Consider the following 17,450-nt stretch of genomic DNA (forward strand, 5'->3'; position numbering starts at 1 on the left):
GTTCAGCATGGACTGGTTGGACTGAAGGGTCTGTTTCCGTGCTGCGTGACTCTATATTCTATGGATGTCAGGGTCAGTCATCTTAGCTCCAGGACATCTCTGCAGGAGTCCCTCAGGGGAGTATCCTAGGCCCCAACCATCTTCAGCTGCTTCATCAATGACCTTCCCTCCATCATTAAAGTCAGATGTTCACTGAGGATTCACAGTTTTCAGCACCATTCATGATTCCTCAGATGCTAAAGCTGTCCATGTTCAAATGCAGCAAGATCTGGACAATACCCAGGCTTCAGCTGACATGTGGTAAGCAACATTCATGCCACATAGATACCAGATAATGACCATCTCCAAGATGAGAGAATCTAATCAACACTCCTTGACATTTAATGATGTTACAATTACTATCAACATCTTAGTGGTCACCACTGATCAGAAACTCAACTGGATTCGCCGCATTAATACCATGGCTACAAGAGCAGGTCAGGGGTTAGAAATATTGCATTGATTAACTCAACTCCCCAAATTCTACCCATCATCTACAAGGCACAAGTCAGGAGTGTGATGGATTCTCCATACTTGCCTGGATGGGGGCAGCTCCAGCAGCACTCAGTAAGCTTCATACCATCTAGGTCAAAGGAGCCCGCATCTCCTAGCCCAACCAGGAGGTATAACCAGCCCCTTTAAACCACATCAGAGATGAGCAGCTCTGGGTTGTGATCAGCAGATACAATGTAAGGCCTGGTCGCTGTTCCTTTGTTTTCAGTTTGCTGCTTGCGCCTTCCTCCTGTTTAGTACAGACCTCTAACTGTGCCAGGTGACTCGTCATGCATTTACATATAACCTTTCTACATGAGTGACCACATTTACAAAGTTGAAAGTCACACACCAGCTTATAGTCCGACAGGTTTATTTGGAAGCACTAGCTTTCGGAGCGCTGCTCCTTCATCAGGAGCGTTGCTCCGAAAGCTAGTGCCTCCAATTAAACCTGTCGGACTATAAGCTGGGGGTTGTGTGAGTTTTGACTTTGTCACCCCAGTCCAACACCGGCCCCTCCAAGTGACATTTACAATGTGTGCCTGTTTGTTGCCATTCTGATTGAGGAGAGCAGCACTGTCGGAGCCCATTTCACTGTTCTATTCTTTACCCATAACCCTGCATCAATCTGACACTAACCCGAATGGCTGGGCCCTCTCTATCAATAATAAACTAATTCCATTGCTCCACTATCTCCCGTCCTCCTCCAAAACCTAATCCACTGCTAGATTTTCTCTTGTCATCCAAAATCACTCGCAAACTAATCCCTGTGCTTTTCTTCCTCCCTGTTAGAATTAGAATTAGTTTTATTGTCACATGTACTCACATGAAAAGATGACAAGTCGCTGTGATAAGACTCATCTCCAGGTTAACAAAATCCTGCCAGCACAGATAGTGATTATGATTTGATTCGATTCCCTACGGTGTGGAAACAGGCCCTTCGGCCCAACGAGTTCACACCGACCCTCCGAAGAGCAACCCACCCAGACCCATTCCCCTACATTTACCCCTCCCCTAACACTATGGGTAATTTAGCATGGCCAACTCACCTAACCTGCTCATCTCTGGACTGTGGGAGGAAACCGGAGCACCCGGAGGAAACCCACACAGACACGGATTCATTGATCCACTTTATCGCATTGTAAGGACAGGGACCTACATTGAAAATGATATGGTGACCATCGTTGCTGCGTTTCACCATTGGAAGGAAATTTAGCAGCTCCAAAAGGACAGGGATTAACACGATTTACAGTATTCCAACTAGTGCCCTGTGTAGATTTAGTAATTCTTTTCTATTTTTATACTCTACTCTCTTTGAAATAAAAAGCCAGCATTCAATTTGCCTTCCCTCTCACACACTGAACTTGTTTGCTAGCTTTTTGTAGTGAGCTACCTTTTTTGAACAGTGTTCTGCAGCTGTGTTCTAGATATTCATCCACAATGTGAAGGAGGGGATTTCAGAACTTTGACCCAGTGACGCTGAGGCAATGGCGATATATTTCCAAATCAGGAAGTGAGTGGCTTGGAGCGGAACGTGCAGGATGTGGTGTTCCCATGTACCTGCTGCTGTTGTCCTTCTAGACTGTCATGGCTAAGGGTTTGGAAGCCTTGGTGAAGTTCTGCAACGTATCTTATCGATAGTTCACATTGCTGCTACTGAATGTTGGTGCTGGAGGAACTCAGTGTTTAAGATGGTGGATAGGGTGCCAATCAAATGGACTGCTTTCACCTGGATAGTTGTTGAATATTGTTGGAGATGCACCCTTCCAGGGAAGCAGAGAGTATTTGGTCACTAACTTGAGCCTTATAAATGCTAGATAGGTAGTTTATGGTCATGATAAGTCCCAGGATGTTGATAGTGGTTCAGTAATGTCACTGAATTGCCAAAGAAATGGTCAAATTTTGCCTTGTGGGAGATGATCATTCCCTGGTATATGTGTGGCACAAACGTTATTTTTCATTTGACAGCACAACCCTGGGTACTGTCCATGCCTTGCTGTATTTGGGCATGGACTGCTTTTGAGGGGTTGTGAATGATGCTGAACATTGTGTAAACATCCGTGAACTTTCCCACTTCTGAGCTCATGATGGATAGAGCAGCTGAAGATGGTTGGGTCTAGGACATTACACTGAGGAACTCCTGTAGAGATGTCCTGAAGTTGAGATGACTGACCTCCAACAACCACGACCACCTTCCTATGTGCCAGGTATGACTCCAAGCAGAGAGTGTCAGCCACCTGATCCCCATTGATTCCAGTTTTCCTAGGGCTCCATGATTGAATACAGCCATGGTGTTGAGGGCTGTCCCTCTCCCCTCCCCTCTGGCATTCAGCTCTTTTGACCATGTTTGAACTAAGGCTGTAATGAGGTCAGGGGCTGTGTGACCCTGGGGGAACCCAAACTGGGCATCACTGAGCAGGATAGCACAGCTCACGAGATAGCACTGTCAATGAGACATTCCATCACTTTGTGGATGATGAATTATCTACCACAGTTCATGGCTGGATTTTTAAAAAATTCACTCATTTGACATGGGGATTGCTGGCTGGGTCAGCATTTACTGCCTGTCCTTGTACAGCAGGACTGGAGAGTGTTACGCGGACTCATTAGCTGGAGGATTGTTTAGCTCTGTCTGCCACTTGCTGCTTTAAGCTGTTTGGTAGCTTCACCAGGTTGGCACCTCATTTTCAGGTATGCCTGGTGTTGCTCCAGTCCCCCCATCCCACCCCCTGTACCCTCCTTTCAAATGATGTGAATGAGTAATTTCAAATGGCCCTGGCTGGGTTCAAATCCAGGATTAGGATCAGTATCTACACTAAGATTAGGGTTAGAATCAGGATTTACATTAAGATTAGGGTTAGAATCAGGGTTTACACTAAGATTGGGGTTAGGATCAGGGTTTACACTAAGATTAGGGTTATGTTTGCAGTTTGGATGAAGTTCAGGGCCTTAAGGATTAAATTAGTTCTAGTCTATGGTCAGGTTTAAGTTTTGATTAGATGAGATTCCCTACAGTGTGGAAACAGGCCCTTCGGCCCAACAAGCCCACACCGACCCTCCGGAGAGTAACCTACCCAGACCCATTCCCCCTGACTAGGGGCAATTTAGCAAGGCCAGTTTACCTGACCTGCCCATATTTTGGAATGTGGGAGGAAACCAGCACAGACAGGGGGAGAAGGTGCAAACTCCACACAGACAGTTGCCTGAGGCAGGAATCGAACCCAGGCCCCTGGTGCTCTGAGGCAGCAGTGTTTAATGCTGAGCCACCGTGCTGCCCTTTTGGATAGGAGAGGCTAGTGTTAGGATAATATTTGATTCTAGTTCAGATGAGGAACACTGTTTAGGTTAGGGATATGCCTTGATTATGGTTCGGGCAGAGGTAATGGCTTTGTTATGATGAGACAGCTTTGTCAGTTTGCAACTGTTCTCTCAATCCAGCTTCAAGTTACCTCAGCTTCCTTGTCTCTGTTCTCTTCGCCTCCCACTCCTTAATCCAACCATTGTTCAAACACAACAGACAGGCAATTTCAACTAACTTGCATTAATTTAGAAAGACATTTGATTTGTGTGATTTTAAACAATGACTTAATGGAAAATCCATCTTACCAGCTGAGCTCACATCACACTTTACAAATGATGCACAGCGATTCTGAACTTTTACATGAAGGTTACCGCAGTCTGTTTCCCCCAAAGCTATCTGAGCAGTTGAATAAAGTGAGAGGACTTATCATGCTGGGATGGGACACTTACCCTCTCCGTTGTGGCACAGATTGGTTACAGAGTGAGACACACTTTCCGCTTCACATTAACGGCACAGTGGGGGCTCCACCTCCAGGCCAATTTTCCGCCCAGGTCCCAAATTTGGATAACTTCCACTCTGAAATCCCGCCCCCCCTCCCCTCTCCCCACCCTCAACCACTTCCTTTACTTCTAAGAAATTACATTCAGCTGGCTCTGAGCTAACTGTGTTTACCATTAAAAAAGTCCCCCTCACATCTGAATCAAATGTTAGAAACATTCCAAAGTCATGAGTCAACGGTAAATTCCATCAGCAGCTCATGTTATTATTCTGGCTGTGAGACTTCCTATTAATGACTGTTAATTAATTAACCTCGAGCTGCAGGGTGAGCCTTAACGTCAAGGAACACTGATGGTGAGATAGGCAGGTGTATCTATGGAGGGTAATATATAAATCTCTGTATACTAAATGTACAGTTACTATCATAGCCTTACATATCTATACACCTATAGATGGTAGCTGGAAATAAAAGCTAGATTCTAATAACACAACTCATACAAATACATTTAAAGGAACACCATAAACGAGACCAGCCACTCCCTCTTTTCTCATCTTGAGGACCCACTGCAGGCCTCTCTCAACGAACTTGACCTTATTGTAACCTGACTGTCTCGGGAACTCATTAGCCACACAACACAGCCCACCCTCTGAGCTCTGAGTCCATGAAGGAATGTAAAGTGTTACAGGAACCTAGCGTTCATCCCATCCTCAAACACCAGGCTTCTCTTGAACTGGGCGTCATTGGGTCTATGGTGGAGGTTGAGCTCGGGTTTAGAGAGAAGGCATTTTGCTGCTTTGTGCACAACCCCCTCACTGGGCCTTTTGCTCTTTCATGCGTTGAACTCAGTGCAGATCAGGGAATGCATTTTTCAGGCAGGAAGTAGAAGCAGGAAGTGGCCTGTCACTTACAGCAGAGGTGGTTGCTTGCACTGATGCAGTGCTTGCTGCTGTTTGGGTGGGACAGTCTGAGCAGAAACCTCTAGGCTGGAGCCTCCCATCACTACTGACACACTTAGCTTCCTCTGCACTTTTCTTGATTCGGGTGGGACTTGAAGCTTTTCACACCCTCCGGTTGTTCCACTGTGATTCATAGCTTATTGTATCGGGCCGTAGTTACAGATGTAATGGAGAAAATGGCAGCCAATGTGTGCACCACTGTCACCAATGAGAAGGATGGCCATGTTTGTTTGTGATGTTGCACAAGGAATAAATGTGATTCAGGACAGCAGGGAGAATTTCTTTCCTGTCCTTCAAACAGTGTTATGTCTTGTTTACCTGACCACCATACAGGGCAGGTGGATCCTTGATTTAACAGCTCATCCTGAGAGATGGCACCTCCTACAGAGCTGCACTCTATCCCAGCGTGCGGGCCTAACTGCTGTGAACACTTTTGCAGTTTGGTTTTCAGACTGTCTGATTCAGAGCTGAGAAATTTCCCACTGAGTCATGGCTGACCCTCAAAGCCATTGTTCAAAGATATATTGGATGTTAATTGCCCTTCATTTCATCAGCCAAATAGGAAGCAGTAGGCAGCCGGATTTAGGAGACTCTTGTACAAAAGCTCCAGTGGTTAGCACTGCTGCCTCACGACACCAGGGACCTGAGTTCGATTCCAAACTCAGGCAAATCTGTGTGGAGTTTGCACGTACTCCCCGTGTCTGTGTGGGTTTCCTCCAGCTGTTCCTGTTTCTTCCCACAGTCCAAAGATGTGCGGGTCAGGGTGAATTGGCCGTGCTAAATTGTCCATAGTGCTTGGATGTGTAGGTTAGGTGCATTAGTCAGGGGTAAATATAGGATAATAGGGTAGGGTAGGGCAGTGGGTCTGGGTGGGTTGTTCTTCGGGGGATTGGTGTGGGCTTGTTGGGATGCAGGGCCTATTTCCACACTGTCAGGATTCTATGAAAAGTACAAGCTCTTTGTGACAGGGGTTGTTGGTTCCCAAGTTAAAGTCAGCCGAACCTGCTAATTTCTTGTGTGTGCTAGTGAAAAGCATCAACATCAGTCAGTGACAGCTCGTGGCAAGTTATTCTCAAGCTTCAGCTCCCAGCAGGAGGAGTGATTCTGCAATTTCAACCTTTGATATATTATCATTAGCTACCCTGAGGGACAGGTACAGCTGAGGGTTCCCAGAGTGGACATCCAAGGTAACTTCTTACACTAGGACAAGCAAGATACCGAGGAGTTTACAGGCTCAGTGAAGATAGTAGCATGGCTTTGATATTTCCCACCTCATAATGATAATGTTTGACCCATAGGCAGATTATTATAGAGCCAAATAGAGTGGTAGCTAGGTAATATATTGTAGTGTAGTAATTCTAGGGACCCAGACTTAGAGTAAGTGAAAGATCAGTCACTGGTGGCCCTGATGGGAGCTGCTGTCAGTTGGACAACAGAGGGGGTGAAGGACAGAGGGAATAAGGACTCAGAAAAATCTGTGCAAAAGGCTATGGATTAACTCATGGTAATGGCTGCAGGTCAACACAGATTTTAATTGACAGCATGGTGTTCCCAGAGGGCAGAACTCTGGAGTCTTTGAATCTAGAGCTGACAAAGCCGTGAACAAAGGTTTCAGAGTCATTGCAGGGGGATGTTATGAGAGAGTCTGGAAATGGCGAAGTATTACTGAGGCCTGACTGTCCAAGTGATGAGCTGTGGGATTTGAAATTCAGGGGCCTACAACCTTTGGCGTTGAAATTAGAGAATTTTAAAATGAGCTGAAGACCTGTCAGCGCTGAGCTATAGAAAGTTCTCCATCTAAATGTTGGAGATGTTGTCAAGGTCCATGGGCATGGCTGTGGAGATAAATGTTGTAGTGAGAGGTGAAACAGTAACTTCCTTTCATTTACTCCCTTGGCAGCGAGATTAACGGGTAGGCTGATATTTATTGGGTCTTCATGTTTATACAGAAAGGGCGCAGATGGATCTTGTGATGATTTTGAAACAAGAACTGAACAGAGTTTTCAGAAATCAGTTAAGAGTCTTCCATAATGCAGTTAAGAATCCATCGCAGTAGCCTGGACTCACATGTAGGCCAGGCTGGGTGAGGATGGCAGATTTCCTTTCTAGTGAAACAGAAGAGTTTTTATTGACAATCTGATGCTCAGCAGTAACAACTATTTATGCCTAGATTTTACTTTGGCTAAAAGCACTTTCTCAAACTGGCAAATTGAGACCTGTAATCACTCTCTCTGGATTGTTACTTGAAGGTTCCTGTCCTGTTCTGGTGAAGCACAGTAGATACTTGGTCTAAATTGGAGAGATAACAGTAGATGAGGATTGACACGAGCAAGGTCAAGGTAGTTACATCAGAAAACAGTGGGGCTGCAGGCTAAAGGACTGCTGACAGTTCAGACTGTGCCTGAGGAGCTGTGCTGTTTATTGTATATGAAGTGCAAACTATATCGAGAGGATAGCACAGTGCTCGAAGGAAGATTGGGATGAGATTGAGAGGGAAGTGGGATATAGTGTGGTGGCTCCAGGAACAAAGACCAACTTAACAACAGGAAGCTTTTGACATTGTGACATCAGAAAGATATTGTCGTTGTAAGGAAGAAGAGCAACATCCCGGGAATGGATCAAGGGCAGGATGTGTACTGTATCGATTTCTATTCAGGTCGATACAAGAGTCCCAGGAATGCAAGAAAATCATCATCTTTGTAATGGAAATCAAGCAACCCAGACTGGGGGGTGACCAGTCAGAGTTCCACAACATCTTTGCCTCTGAGATTCGCACTCTGCAGAGCAATGGAAAATGAGATGATGCTGATGACAGCGGTGATAATAATGACTATGTACAAATTAAAGAACAAGTTGGTGGAATTATGGAAACCAAATAGGAGATAAACCTCGGAGGAAAAGGGAGCAGAATGATCTATGAATGTACTCACAATCACAACATAAGTGACAACACGACTATGACAACAGCAAGACAGAGAAGACAATGAGGCTGCATAGAAAACACCATGCAGGTAGCTGTATTCAATAACATGTATACACGTGCAAATAAACTGTTACAGCACTGAAGAGCGTGAGTGAGCCTACACTGGGATAAGGATGAGTTTTAGGACTGGCGGCCTAGTGAAAACAGAGCAGCCTAAAGAATATACTGTCTCTACTCGAGTAAAAGTTAACCTCCTATTTTTGGCCAAACAATCTGGAATTTTCCATCTAGCTCATGCAAACGTTGGCCATAGTTCTTCACAGTCAACAGTTCACCCATCTCTCAGTCAAAATATTATGTTTTTTTTGGCATATTATGTGATTTGATGCACAGTTCACATCAATTTTACACAAAAGTTTGAGACGCATCAGGTCAGAGTCGGGTGCCGACCAGACTTGTGTAATACAGTCATAAATCTGATGAGGTTTTGAAATTTCTTCAATAGGGCTGGGGAATGGGTCTGGGTGGGTTACTCTTCGCAGGGTCGATATGGACCTGTTGGGCTGAGAGCTCTATGACTCTGTGATAAGGAGAGCAACTCCAGGATCTGCAAATGAACGGTGATGTCCCTCATTCAGAGAGCATTCACATCAATCTGTTTACTATTCATACAGAGCTTCCAATTCTTTCAAAAAGATGGATATATTTTCTAATCAGAAATGCTATTGTACACACCTGGAGCAGATGGGAATTGAGCCTAGGCCTTTGAGCTCAGAGAGAGGGACACTGTCACAGCACCACTTCTGAAAGCTAGTAGCCAGCAAATGACACAGTCTGCAGTTGAGGCTGAGCTGGGGTTTTATACAGTAACATCTGCACTGTGCCTAATGAAGACAAACCAAGACTCCATTTGCATTCATAGACATTTTCTCAACCTATCCTGCATTCTTTACTGATTTCTGCACATTCACTGGGTTGTGTTTATGGGACCAGATACAGTTTCAGCCACTGGGTTGTGTTTAGGTCATGAAACGGTGTTTCAGACACTGGGCCGTGTTTATGGGATCAGATGGTGTTTCAGACACTGGGTTGTGTTCATAGGATCAGATGGTGTTTCAGACACTGGGTTGTGTTTATGGGATGAGATGGTGTTTCAGACACTGGGCCGTGTTTATGGGATCAGTCGGTGTTTCAGACACTGGGTTGTGTTTGTGGGATCAGACTGTATTGCAGACACTGGGCTATGTTTATAGGATCAGACAGTGTTTCAGACACTGGGCTGTGCTTATAGGATCAGACAGTGTTTCAGACACTGGGTTGTGTTTATGGAATGCGATGGTATTTCAGACACAGGGATGTGTTTATGGGATCAGACCGTGTTTCAGACACTGGGTTGTGTTTATAGGATCAGACGGTGTTTCAAACACTGGGTTGTGTTTATGGGATCAGACCGTGTTTCAGACACTGGGCTGTGTTTAGGGGATCAGATGGTGTTTCAGACATTGGGTTGTGTTTATGGAATGAGACGGTGTTTCAGACACTGAACTGTGTTTATGGGATTAGTCGGTGTTTCAGACACTGGGCTGTGTTTAGGGGATCAGATGGTGTTTCAGACACTGGGCTGTGTTTATGGGATCAGACAGTGTTTCAGACACTGAACTGTGTTTATGGGATTAGTCGGTGTTTCAGACACTGGGCTGTGTTGATGGAATGAGACGGTGTTTCAGACTCAGAGCTGTGTTTATGGGATCAGTCGGTGTTTCAGATACTGGGTGGTTTTTCTGGGACCAGAAGATGTTTTAGACACTGGGCTGTGTTTATGGGATCACACGGTGTTTCAGAAACTGGGATGTGTTTATGGGATCAGACAGCCTTTCAGACAGTGGGCTGTGTTTATGGGACCAGATGGTGTTTCAGTCACTGGGTTGTGTTTAGGTCATCAGACAGTGTTTCAGACTTGGAGCTGTGTTTATGGGATTAGTCGGTGTTTCAGACACTGGGCTGTGTTTATGGGATCAGACGGTAATTCAGACACTGGGCTGTGTTTATGGGATCAGACGGCATTCCAGACACTGGGCTGTGTTTATAGGATCAGACAGTGTTGCAGACAGTAGGCTGTGTTTATGGGATCAGATAGTGGTGCAGACACTGTGTTGTGTTTTTGGGATCAGATGGTGTTTCAGACACTGAGTTGTGTTTATGGGATGAGACGGTGTTTCAGACACTGGGATGTGTTTATGGCATCAGACAGTGTTTCAGACATTGGGCTGTGTTTATGGGATCAGACAGTGTTATAGACAGTGGGCTGTGTTTATGGGATCAGTCGGTGTTTCAGACACTGGGCTGTGTTTATGGGATCAGACGGTGTTTCAGACACTGGGCTGTGTTTATGGGATCAGACGGTGTTTTAGACACTGCGATGTGTTTATGGGATTAACCGATGTTTAAGACACTGGGTTGTGTTTATGTGATCAGACGGTGTTTCAAGCACTGGGCTGTGTTTATGTGATCAGACGGTGTTTCGGGCACTGGGCTGTGTTTATGGGATCAGATGGTGTTGCAGACACTGTGTTGTGTTTTTGGGATCAGATCGTGTTTCAGAGAATGCGTTATGTTTATGCGATTAGTTGATGTTTCAGACACTGAGCTGTATTTATGGGATCAGACAGTGTTTCAGACACTGGGCTGTGTTTATGGGATCAGATGGTTTTGCAGACACTGGGGTTGTGTCTATGGGACCAGACGGTGTTTCAGACCCTGGGCTGTGTTTATGGGATCAGATGGTGTTTCAGACACTGGGCTGTGTTTATGGGTTCAGACGGTGTTTCAGACCCCGGGCTGTGTTTATGGGATCAGATGGTGTTTCAGACACTGGGCTGTGTTTATGGGATCAGACGGTGTTTCAGACACCGGGCTGTGTTTATGGGATCAGACGGTGTTGTTAACACTGGACTGTGTTTATGGGATCAGACGGTGTTTCAGACACCGGGTTGTGTTTATGGGATCGGATGGTGTTGCTGACACTGGACTGTGTTTATGGGATCAGACGGTTTTTCAGACACTGGGTTGTGTTTATGGGATCAGAAGGAGTTTCAGACACTGGGCTGTGTTTATGGGATCAGACAGTGTTTCAGACACTGGGCTGTGTTTATGGGATCAGATGGAGTTTCAGACACTGGGCTGTGTTTATGGAATCAGACGTTGTTTCAGAAACTGGGCTGTGTTTATGGGATCAGACAGTGATTGAGACAATGGGCTTGTTTATGGGATCAGACAGTGTTTCAGACTCTGGGCTGTGTTTATCGGATCAGACGGTATTTCAGACACTGGGCTGTGTTTATGGGATCAGACGGTGTTTCTGACAGTGGGCTGTGTGTATGGGATCAGACGGTGTTTCAGACACTGGTCTGTGTTTATGGAATCAGAACATGTTTCAGACACTGGGCTGTGTTTATGGGATCAGACAGTGTTTCAGATTCTGGGATGTGTTTATGGGATCAGACAGTGTTTCAGACACTGGGCTGTGTTTCTGGGATTAGAGGGTGTTTCAGACCCTGGGATGTGTTTATGGGATCAGACAGTGATTCAGACACTGGGCTGTGTTTCTGGGATTAGACGGTGTTTCAGACACTGCGTTTTGTTTATGGGATTAAACGATGTTTCAGACACTGGCTTGTGTTTATGTGATCAGATGGTGTTTCAGACACTGTGTTGTGTTTTTGCAATCAGATGGTGTTTCAGACACCATGCTGTGTTTTTGGGATCAGACAGTGTTTCAGACACTGCGTTTTGTTTATGGGATTAAAAGATATTTCAGACACTGGCTTGTGTTTATGTGATCAGATTGTGTTTTAGACACTGGGCTGTGTTTATGAGATCAGACAGTGTGCAGAGTCCGGGCTGTGTGTATGGGATCAGATGGTGTTGCAGACACTAGGCTTTGTTTATGGAATGAGACGGTGTTGCAGATACTGGGTTGTGTTTATGGGATCAGACGGTGTTTCTGACACCAGGCTGTGTTTATGAGATCAGACGGTGTTCAGAGACCAGACTGTGTTTATGGGATCAGACGGTGTTTCAGACTCTGTGCTGTGTTTATGGGATCAGACGGTGTTTCAGACACTGGACTGTGTTTATGGGATCAGACGGTGTTTTAGACACTGCGATGTGTTTATGGGATTAACCGATGTTTAAGACACTGGGTTGTGTTTATGTGATCAGACGGTGTTTCAGACACTGGGCTGTGTTTATGTGATCAGACGGTGTTTCAGGCACTGTGTTGTGTTTTTGGGATCAGATCTTGTTTCAGAGAATGCGTTATGTTTATGCGATTAGATGATGTTTCAGACACTGAGCTGTATTTATGGGATCAGACAGTGTTTCAGACACTGGGCTGTGTTTATGGGATCAGATGGTTTTGCAGACACTGGGGTTGTGTCTATGGGACCAGACAGTGTTTCAGACCCTGGGCTGTGTTTATGGGATCAGATGGTGTTTCAGACACTGGGCTGTGTTTATGGGTTCAGACGGTGTTTCAGACCCTGGGCTGTGTTTATGGGATCAGATGATGTTTCAGACACTGGGCTGTGTTTATGGGTTCAGATGGTATTTCAGACATTGTGTTGTGTTTATGGGATCAGACAGTGTTTCAGACACCGGGCTGTGTTTATGGGATCAGACGGTGTTGTTAACACTGGACTGTGTTTATGGGATCAGACGGTGTTTCAGACACCGGGCTGTGTTTATGGGATCAGTCAGTGATTCAGACAATGGACTGTGTTTATGGGATCAGATGGAGTTTCAGACACTGGGCTGTGTTTATGGAATCAGACAGTGTTTCAGAAACTGGGCTGTGTTTATGGGATCAGACAGTGATTGAGACAATGGGCTTGTTTATGGGATCAGACAGTGTTTCAGACTCTGGGCTGTGTTTATCAGATCAGCCGGTATTTCAGACACTGGGCTGTGTTTATGGGATCAGACGGTGTTTCTGACAGTGGGCTGTGTGTATGGGATCAGACGGTGTTTCAGACACTGGTCTGTGTTTATGGAATCAGAACATGTTTCAGACACTGGGCTGTGTTTATGGGATCAGACAGTGTTTCAGATTCTGGGATGTGTTTATGGGATCAGACAGTGTTTCAGACACTGGGCTGTGTTTATGGGATCAGACAGTGTTTCAGACACTGGGCTGTGTTTATGGGATCAGACAGTGATTCAGACACTGGGCTGTGTTTCTGGGATTAGACGGTGTTTCAGACACTGCGTTTTGTTTATGGGATTAAAAGATGTTTCAGACACTGGCTTGTGTTTATGTGATCAGATTGTGTTTTAGACACTGGGTTGTGTTTATGGGATCAAACGGTGTTTCAGACACTGAGCTGTGTTTATGGGATCAGACATTGTTTCTGACACTGGGCTGTGTTTATGAGATCAGACAGTGTGCAGAGTCCGAGCTGTGTTTATGGGATCAGATGGTGTTGCAGACACTAGGCTTTGTTTATGGAATGAGACGGTGTTGCAGATACTGGGTTGTGTTTATGGGATCAGACGGTGTTTCTGACACCGGGCTGTGTTTATGAGATCAGACGGTGTGCAGAGACCGGGCTGTGTTTATGCGATCAGACGGTGTTTCAGACTCTGTGCTGTGTTTATGGGATCAGACGGTGTTTCTGACACCAGGCTGTGTTTATGAGATCAAACGGTGTTTCAGACACTGGGCTTTGTTTATGGGATGAGACGGTGTTTCAGACACTGGGTTGTGTTTATGGGATGAGACGGTGTTTCAGACACTGGGCTGTGTTTATGGGATGAGATGGTGTTTCAGACACTGGGCTGTGTTTATGGGATCAGACGGTGTTTCAGACACTGTGCTGTGTTTATGGGATCAGACTGTTTTGTTGGATCAGCACGTGTGCACAGCACTGGGTGTGTTTATGTTTCTCTGTTGTGTTTATTTGATTGATTGTTAGATTAAGGAATAACACTGTCCTTTCAATTACAGTGGAAACCACAAAATGGCTGAAGCATGTCTGAAATCTCTGAAATATATGCTGTTCGTGTTCAACTTATTATTTTGGGTAAGTGCACGTTCCTGTGGGAACTGTTGATAGGACAGAGTACGAATCCACCATGAGCCCAGTACCAATGTGAAAGAGCACTTGAAAAGGAGAAGGAGGTCATCCAGTTTTGCATGGTCAGGCTGATCTTCCTGAAGCCATTCTCCTGCTCACCACACCCCTGATTCCCTGCTCCAGACCTGAATGTATCTAATGTTTGGGCAGAAAATTTCAAAGATTCACAACTAATAATCAAATTTCTGATCATCTCAGTCCGTCATCATGAAACTGTGTTCTCGATTCCCCAGTGAAGGGAAACAGCTTCCCTTTGCCGACCTTGTCAAATGAGTGGGCAAACTCTCTGCTGGTTGGAGTCATACCTTGCGCTTCGGAGAATAGTTGTGGTTGTTGGAGATCAGTCATCTCTGTAGGAGTTCTTCAGGGTAGTGTCCTCGATCCAACCATCTTCAGCTGCTTCATCAATGACCCATACATTCACAAGTGGGAATGTGCCATAGATCATAAGAAACAGGAACAGTCACAGATCATTGGGTCCCTAAAGCTTGCTCCATTACTCAACAAGATCATAGCTGACCCAACCCTCATTACATTCACTTTCCTGCCCTTTCCCTTGATTCACTGACTGACCAAGAATCTCTCTATCTCAGCCTTAAATATACAAAAGGGCTCTCTTCCCCGTGAGCTGTCCATGGCAAGGAATTCCAAAGACTCACAACATTCTGAGAGAAGAAATTCCTCCTCATCTCGGTCTAAGCTTGGTGTAACCGTGATTCAAACAGCGCTCTCTGGTCCTAGACTCTCCCAAGAGGGGAACATCCTCTCAGCATTGACCCTGTCAAGCCCTTTAAGAATCCTATATGCTTCAATGAGATCACTCTCAATTGTTTTTAATAATCACATAATATTCAGCACCATTTGTGATTCCACAGAATGCAGCTTCGATTTGAAAAAGGGAAAGTAACATTTGTGCACCACAAATGTCCCATCTCCAACAACAGAGAATTTAATGGTTCCCTATAACCATTAGTTGAATGGTGTTACCATCACTGAAGTCCCCATGATCAATATTCTAGACGTTGCCATTGACTCAGCTGGACTGACCATATGAACACAACAGGAGCAGCTCTGAGGCTGGAAATACAGCCGTGAGAATTCACCCTCTGACCCCAAGCAACTGTTTATCATCTTCAGGGCACAACTCAGGAGAATTGGGTTGGAAGAGATAGAAAATTGTGGTTGGATGGGGACTTGAAGGGAAAGGTGGGAGATGTTTGGAGTGTATATTATGCGAGTTCATTTGTGATGGGTTGGGGGGCAGGGCTGAAAATGTGTTGCTGGAAAAGCGCAGCAGGTCAGGCAGCATCCAAGGAGAAGGAGAATCGACGTTTCGGGCATGAGCCCTTCTTCAGGAAAGAAGGGGGCAGGGGCCAGTTTTGTAGCTAGCTAGGAATTAGAACAGGTTTTAATTCCTCTAACTCTTTCTGGCCAGTTATTACATTATGTTTGCCTGAACCCTCTGGAGTTTCTGACTCCATCTCAGAGTTGGGGACATTTTCAGGGGTTTCCAGAAGCTGGGTAAACGCCCAATTGAAGAAGCCACATTAGCATATTGACATGGATCAAGAGGTCTATTGGATGGGCCAAGGTGTGAATGATGATGGAACCGTTTGAGGAGGTGAGTTAGCTAACCCCCTAGTGTAAATGACATTGTGTGCACTCATCTCTTTCAGATCGGTGGATGTGCTATTATGGGATTTGGCATCTACCTGCTGACCCTGAATAACTTTGGAGCTTTACTGTCCAGCCTACCGTCCCTCTCCATCGCCAACTCCTTGATCGTCGTGGGAACCATCACCATGGTGGTGGCTTTTCTGGGCTGCATGGGAGCTATAAAAGAAAACAAATGCCTGCTACTGTCAGTAAGTTCTGCCTGTATCTCCGGTCTGATTGACTCACTAAAGATTAACATAGAACAGAAAACATTACAGCGCAGTACAGGCCCTTCGGCCCTCAGTGTTGTACTGACCTGTGAAACCAATCTGAAGCCCATCTAACCTACACTATTCCATTCTCGTCCGTAAGTCTATCCAATGACAATTTAAATGCCCTTAAAGTTGGTGAGTCTACAACTGTTGCAGGCAGTGCATTCCACACCCTACTATTACAAACCCAGCTAAGTTAAAAAGCTGGGGTGGGGGCTGGGGCTGGAGCTGGGCAATGGGTTGGTTGTGGGTGTTTGGGTTGGTGGTGGTAGATAGTCATGGGAGTGGGGAATGTGGTTGAGGCTGGGGAATGGGGACAGGAGATTGGGAAGGGGGATCCAGGAGCATGGGATGGAGAATAAGGGATGGAGAGGGGGATGTGGCGGTGGGGATGGGGATTAGGAGTGGGGGCTTAGGGTGTGGTGGTGGGGAATGGGGTGGGGGGTGGGGAATGGGGTTGAGGCTAAGGGATGGGGACGGGGGTTTGGGGAATGGGGATGGGGAGGGGTATCCAGGGGTGGGGATAAGGAAAAGGGGATGGGGAGGGGGATGTGGGGGTTAGGGTGTGGTGGTGGGGATGGGGTGGGGGGTTGGGGAATGAGGTTGAGGCTAAAGGATGGGGACGGGGGTTTGGGGAATGGGGATGGGGAGGGGTATCCAGGGGTGGAGGATAGGGAAAAGGGAACGGGGAGGGGGATGTGGGGGTGGGGACGGGGAATAGGAGTGGGAGTTAGGGTGAGGTGGTGGGGGATGGGGTGGGGGGGTGGGGAATGGGGTTGAGGCTAAGGGATGGGGACGGGGGTTTGGGGAATGGGGATTGGGAGGGGTATCCAGAGGTGGAGGATAGGGAAAAGGGAACAGGGAGGGGGATGTGGGGGTGGGGGTGGGGATGGGGAATAGGAGGGGGGGTTAGGGTGTGGTGGTGGGGAATGGGGTGGGGTTTGGAGGCAGGGGGAATGGGGAATGGGGAAGGGGTGGTGGCAGATGGGATAGAGTTGCCAGTAGCAGGCTCACACAGAGACAGAGAGACGTATTCATGATTTAATAATGCTCTTTTTATTTTACTTTGGAGTCTGTGTTTTCTACCAGAACAAGCATTAAGGATCAATAATAAAGCAGAGTAGAAAGGGAACAACCAGATCAACAACAAGCATAAACATTTCAAACAGAGAAAATGT

The 17,450-nt window shown here is 46.0% G+C and overlaps 1 protein-coding gene across 2 annotated transcripts in view; it reads left to right on the top strand.

Annotated features, from left to right (window-relative positions):
• Positions 1–17,450, top strand: part of LOC132828469 (leukocyte surface antigen CD53-like) — a 61,716-nt gene that overhangs the window by 23,608 nt on the left and 20,658 nt on the right. For both annotated transcript variants that reach the window (XM_060845627.1, XM_060845629.1), the window contains exons 2-3: positions 14,215–14,290; positions 16,021–16,209. In XM_060845627.1, the coding sequence (XP_060701610.1) occupies positions 14,215–14,290; positions 16,021–16,209 (265 nt within the window). The remainder of the gene's footprint in view (positions 1–14,214; positions 14,291–16,020; positions 16,210–17,450) is intronic.

This window comes from Hemiscyllium ocellatum, chromosome 26 (assembly GCF_020745735.1).
Source record: "Hemiscyllium ocellatum isolate sHemOce1 chromosome 26, sHemOce1.pat.X.cur, whole genome shotgun sequence".
Classification (NCBI taxonomy): domain Eukaryota; kingdom Metazoa; phylum Chordata; class Chondrichthyes; order Orectolobiformes; family Hemiscylliidae; genus Hemiscyllium; species Hemiscyllium ocellatum.